The sequence below is a fragment of the Cynoglossus semilaevis genome, chromosome 16 (assembly GCF_000523025.1).
Source record: "Cynoglossus semilaevis isolate Cse_v1.0 chromosome 16, Cse_v1.0, whole genome shotgun sequence".
Taxonomy (NCBI): Eukaryota; Metazoa; Chordata; class Actinopteri; order Pleuronectiformes; family Cynoglossidae; genus Cynoglossus; species Cynoglossus semilaevis.
Genome location: NC_024322.1, coordinates 1,160,971 through 1,167,163, shown reverse-complemented (window position 1 = coordinate 1,167,163; position 6,193 = coordinate 1,160,971). Strand labels below are relative to the sequence as shown.

Sequence of the window (6,193 nt, the reverse complement as noted above, 5' to 3'; positions counted from 1 at the left end):
CCTGAGTGAGAGTAAAGACCAACCGTCTCGTCCGTCCTCTTTTTTTTTTTTGTTCATTCTGTAGTTTAGTCGACAGCTCGTGTTTGATACTTGAAAGAAGAAAGAAGGCGTTCACAGATATATTTTAGAGGGAGACCAGAGAAAAAGGAGTTGCAGTGTTCTAGGTGAGAAGTGACAAAGCTGTCGACAATAATAGCAACGGTATGTGAGATGAGGGAAGGGTGGAGGCGTTGGAGCTGTTGGAAGTCTGCGGACCAGATAATGTTATTGATGTGGTATTGAAAAGAAAAAGTATTTTCAAGGATAAGAAGGATTACTCTTAGTCTTTGTAGAAGGAAACCGCAGCGATTTGTAAGAGAATAACTGTCAATTTTAGAGATTTTCTTACTGTTATATTTGAGAAAATTTAAAAGCAAAAAAGTCTTTGATGGGAGGTTGGATGTTGGTTAACGGGCGAAGTACATTTTGCTATCATCAGATATCACCTGTGGCAGTCAAAGTTGATATTGTATTTTTTTTAGAAGATATTGCCATGGGCCCCAGAACAGAGCTCTGAGGCACACCTAAAGTGACAGTGGAATGCTTTCGGTCAATTAAACTAAGGGCAGCCTGAAAGTTGCCTTGAACCGGTCTATGGATTTGTGGGAAATACCATCTGAGGTTAATTTATTTAGTAGGATGATGATAAATTTTGCTCTAATTTTTTGCAATTTTTTGGCATTAAGTTGCTTAATTTAGGGTACATTCCAACACTCACTTTTACCTGTGCTGTGTTTCACCACATCTAAGCCCATGATGTTGGAAACACTCAATTCAATGCCAAGGCCCACGCCCTGCAACCAGTATTAGCTTCTGGACGGGGACCCCCTTTGCAAATCCACAGACATTGCTACAAAATATTTTAAAAAAAAACATCAACTTTTAGAATGTATTTTCTTACTTTGATTCACTAACTCTGCTAACTATTACAATTTTTTAGCCCTCTATATTCCCAAATACACAGATTATGACGTTGATATGATGCCGATATTGCGGCTGTCACATAAAGCATGCATTCAGGTACAATCTGAAACTTGAGAATCATCGAATATTTTTTTTATTTCAAAAATTGAAAGTGCATAATGTGGAGTGTTATTTGCGTCCCTGGTTACAATGCTTCTTAGTTCCATTGTGGGGCTTTTAGGACTTTGTGTACAGGTTATACATTTGGTACATAATAGAGTAGAATCGCCTTTTTTGTCATCGTCATCGTCATAATCATTTGTATTTATCGGAAAGTCTGTAATTCACCTGTCAATTCCCCTGCCAGGGTTTCCCAGCTGTTGTCTTTAGCCATGACACTCTGCTCCCAGGAATCGTCCGACCTGGGCTTTCCCGACTTTCCTGTGGACAACCTTGTCCCTGCCCTCCACGTGCTGGTGAGAAGGACGCTCAACACCTGAACCAATAAGAGCACTTTACTGTTTGGTCTGCAGAAAACAACACCCCCCCCTCCCCCTCTTTTTGTTCTTTCTTTTAGAACACATTCCCCATGTTGTCCCCGCAGCAGCTAGTCCACAGACTTTACCCGTACGACAGTATTCTGGGCAAGGACGGACGCTCGGCCATGGAGGGAGTTTTCAAAGTACTTGCAAATAAGTTTTTTTTAAAAAAAAAAAACGGTGTCGTCCTGTCTGATCTGAAAGTTACAGATGTAATCGATTCCGTTTAACAGAGATTCGAGCTTTTGGACGGCCACCATCAGCCTACGCCCAGTACCGTAATGGGTGTTTCCATGGCAACAGAGAAAGTGGGCCTCGCCGATGTCACTTTACGTGTTGCTGAGAAAGACATCACCTTTCAGGTAACAGTAAACTGACTTTTTTGGCACTTTTTAAAAAAAAAAAAAAATGAATTCATAACAATAAAACCTTTACCAGCCGCAAATGTCTTTTGCTCTTTTTACTCAAACATTTATATATATAAAAAAAGAAGAAGCATTTTATTTGACATGCTCAGTGATTACTTTGTCCTGCTCCATTAAGTGATGGAGTTGATGTCTGATTGATAGTTATAATGGATTTACAAATCCGCTTGCCCTTTAAATAATGTCCCTTCACCACAATTGTACAAAGTTGTTGAACAACGCTTCTTCTTTTCCGAAAAAAATTCTTCCAGGTTCCCGCAGGAAACAAGCAGCCCCATCCTTCCAGTAGCAGCATGAACTTCATCAGCACAGAGAGCCACTCTCAGCTCCTGTCTGATATGATGCAGTCTCATTTAGTCAAGGACATTTGTCTGATAGGACCAAAGGTATCCACGCCACTGTCGGATGAATGTTTGTATACCGTACGTTCGCTGTAAAGCGGACAACGTTTGTTTACATGTTGAAAAAAAATGTTGTCGTCGTTTTTCTTTTTAGGGATGTGGCAAATCAGTGTTGGCCAGAAGGTTTGCAGACATGCTGGGTTACAGCATAGAACCGGTCATGCTCTACCAGGTGGGTCAGAAAATCATTTTGGTTTCATAAAATAGTCCACTTACACCAGGGATGTCAAACTCATTTTAGTTCAGGGGCCGCGTACATCGTTTCCTATAAATAACAATAAGGTTTTTACCCTTTGTTTTCATGCAAAAAAGTACAAGTATATCAGAAATTATTTATATTTAATGAAATATCATTTGTAAAAAAAATCACAAACATGATCGGTTTGTGCATATTCTTTAGTTCAAAATTCATCAAGCGGGCCGGATTGATCTCCCTAATGGGCCGAATTGGCCCACGGGCCATAGGTTTGGCACCCCCTACACCATGCCAATGAAAAAAAATATTTGCAAGAAATATTAATTGCATTCAAATGAGCACTTTTTAGCTCCTATTGAGCTAATTATTTTTACTTCTTTCTAATGGTGGTGGTTGTTTGGACTGCCATATCTATCGCCATCGCTTTTTTCCGTCGTCTGGCTGTTCAGCCCTCACCAGCTTGTCTGTCTGGATCTGAAAGCCCCCACTGGATATTGCTTTTGTTATTCCCTGCCAGATTGTCTTCCTCCTTGACCAAGTGACCTTCGATCCGTTCTTGTCACAGATATTCACAAACTCCCTGTTGTTCCTTTCCAAGTACTCTTTTCGTGCCAGCGTCTCTGAGCCTGCTCTCGTGTCTGAGGGCCAAGTCTGCACCAGAGGCAGTGCTTGGTTAATGAACCCGGGCAAAGAGTGGCTCCCGTGGTCTAGTGGTTATCACTACCTAGGACCTAGAGGGTCCTAGGATCGAGCCCCAGAGGAACTACATGCTTAACGGCGCCTCCTGTGGCAGCCTGTGTGGGTTTGTGTGTTCTCTTCAGGTGGGTCCTGCAGGCAGTCAGTTTGGTATCCTGGCCTGTCTGTTTGTGGAACTGTTTCAGTGCTGGCAAATCCTGGAGAGACCTTGGTGGGCGTTCGTCAAGCTGCTGGCCATCTCCATCTTCTTCTTTTCCTTTGGTCTGCTTCCGTGGATTGACAATTTTGCCCACATCTGCGGTTTTGTGTCAGGATTCTTCCTGTCCTTTGCCTTCCTGCCATACATCAGGTTGAAAAGTTTGCGTTATTATATTATATTATATTATATTATATTATATTATATTATATTATATTATATTATATTATATTATATTATATTATATTATATTATATTATGGATCAATTCTGTGCCCTCCAAAAGATATTGGAATTTTATTATCTTATAAGTCGTTTGTGAAAAGGGAGTTTTATTAAACATGTTCAACAAACGTACATTAAACATACGTAGGTCACAATTGTTATTGTCTTCTAATACAAAGAGAGATATGAATTATAACATTCAAATTCATTCCTGTATTGGCAGGATCATGCCATAATTTCATAATCCTAATCAATGGCCACATAATCCTAATCAAAGTGAGAGTTACTTTTATGTAAGAAGAAGAAGGAAAAAAAAAATGGAACATCTGGTTTCTATTACCTGGGCCTCAGTTCACTGCCAGGCCATAGCCTGAAGAACATAACTTTTTTTTTTTTTTCTCCTCTAAGTCCTTCTGAATGTTAACACAAGTGTGTGTGCGAGCGTCTGTTCGTGTTTTAGTGTGTTTGTTTGATATGCTGTGGAATGCAGTCTGCTGGATGACGACCCTGCAGGAAGCAGCTTCATGTAAAAATGCATCATGTCGTGGTTATTTTTAGCGCAGCTGAGGTCAGGGGTCACTCCTCGCCGCGGGAGTTGTGGCATCCTCCGCCAGGGAAATTCATCTTGTCAGAGGCCCAAAATAATAAAAAAAAAAGAATGTTTTAGAAAATGAAGTGGCTTTGGTTAAATTTGCAAGTCATACTTTTAACTTTTTATTGTGTAATTTTCTGCATCGTGTTGATCTGTATTTCCCAGTAGACTAGTATTTGGTTTACCACAACATTTTGAGATTCAATTCGATTTTCTGACAGTGAAGCAACAATCTACAACAACTGAAGTGTAATGTTTTAAAACCGGCTCTTCCTCCTTAAAAAAAAAAGAACTGTAGTTGCCCTTGAATTCTTCCTTTGTTTCCCTTCTGTGTCTCTGCCATGACAGTGTGACGTGTCTGGTAGGATTTATTGTGTTTCCTCTTCCTGGACAGAAATTTCCAGTGAGTTTGGAATGACAGAGACACTTTGGTACTGTGACACTGCTGCTCACAGTCCTGTTGCTATAATCTCGAAAAATGAGTTCAAAAAACAAAACAAAAATTTACTGGACACCAATGTCATGAAAACTTATTTTAGTTTTTTTTTTTATTGCACAATTAACTGGTTCTCTTTTGTCATATACTGAAGTCCATAATGAAAATCAGGGATATATAACGTCTGTTTACATGTGCCTAAGAGACACAAACTGACCACTAGGGGCAGCAGTTAATCAGAATTTTTTTCCCCCTTCTGACTTTGATAGTTTATTTTTACAGCCATGCTTTACTTACTTTACTTTATCCTTCTTCCTACTCCTCCTCAAGGACATGACGGCGAGAGACCTTCTCCAGCAGAGGTACACCCTCCCTAACGGAGACACGGCCTGGAGACCCTCTCCTCTGGTCACAGCAGCCTTGGAGGGCAAACTGCTGCTACTGGACGGAATCCACAGAGTCAACCTGGGAACCCTGGCTGTCCTGTCCAGGTACGGCAGTCCGTTGATTCATTAATTTTGACGGACCACTGTTTCCCCCACGCTGCTCGTCTGAATGTTGGCACGTCTGGTGTTCAAGGTTACTTCACGACAGGGAGCTGGATCTGTACGACGGCACCCGACTTCTGAGGTGGGACAGGTACCAGAAACTGAAGGAAGAACTGAAGTTGACAGATGGAGAGCTTAAAGAGAGGTAAACGAATATGTTTGGGCCACTGCTGAGTTGTTGACATAATGTATTGACAAAATATATACAGTGGGAACCTCGGGTTTTCGAACTTAATTTGTTCCTGAAGGCCGGTCGTGAACTGAAAAGTTTGGAAACTGAAACAATTTTCCCTCATAGGAATCACGGTAAAATTTTTCAACAGTATTTTTTGTACATGTTCATACACGAAACCTATGAAAAAATTCAATCTAACAAAAAAAAAATAAAATAAACACAACTATATAAAATCAGACAACGGTTCTTAGCATGCGTACTCCGAGCACGGGCAGAGGCAAGTCTGATGCCACACACTCGGTGACTTGTCACTGGTGTTTCTAGCTTGTTCGGCAACTGAGTTATGGTACGACAACCGGGGCAATTTTTTAGGTCAAAATTTTGTTCGTGAACTGATTTGGTCGAAAAGGGAGGTGTTCAACAACCGAGGTTCCACTCTGTTTATCATATAAAAAAATATATATTTGGCTTTTATGTATTTTACGCAAATCTTTGAAGTACATTTATTTTAACTGTACTTTATTCTTAGATACTTTCAAATCAATACAAAGTGGAATAAATGCGTCAGGAGACTTTTTTTTTTTTTTGGTGATGCTTTTTACGAGAAAGTAACCGACATAATCCATCCATCCATCCATCCATTTTCATCCGCTTATCCGTTACCGGGTTGCGGGGACAGCAGTCGCTACCCAAATCACATTGCACCATACCAACCCCCCAAACCTTCCTGCGGGTGGTGAGTCCACTGGAAGGTATTAACCGCCCTAACCGGGATTCGAACTTGTCCAGGAGGTGAACCCTGGGGTTCCACACCAATGACAGA

General features: G+C 40.8%; 1 protein-coding gene across 1 annotated transcript in view; it reads left to right on the top strand.

Annotated features, from left to right (window-relative positions):
• The window catches only part of LOC112488282 (von Willebrand factor A domain-containing protein 8-like), a 17,844-nt gene extending 12,339 nt beyond the window's left edge, over positions 1 to 5,505 (top strand). The window contains 9 exon segments of the mRNA XM_025063684.1: positions 1 to 11; positions 170 to 171; positions 1,310 to 1,418; positions 1,520 to 1,624; positions 1,715 to 1,843; positions 2,158 to 2,292; positions 2,402 to 2,479; positions 4,978 to 5,138; positions 5,227 to 5,505. The exon segment at positions 1 to 11 is cut by the window's left edge and continues 37 nt beyond it. Of these exon segments, the coding sequence (XP_024919452.1) occupies positions 1 to 11; positions 170 to 171; positions 1,310 to 1,418; positions 1,520 to 1,624; positions 1,715 to 1,843; positions 2,158 to 2,292; positions 2,402 to 2,479; positions 4,978 to 5,138; positions 5,227 to 5,344 (848 nt within the window). The 3' untranslated portion in view covers positions 5,345 to 5,505.
• Positions 5,506 to 6,193: the final 688 nt, after the last annotated feature.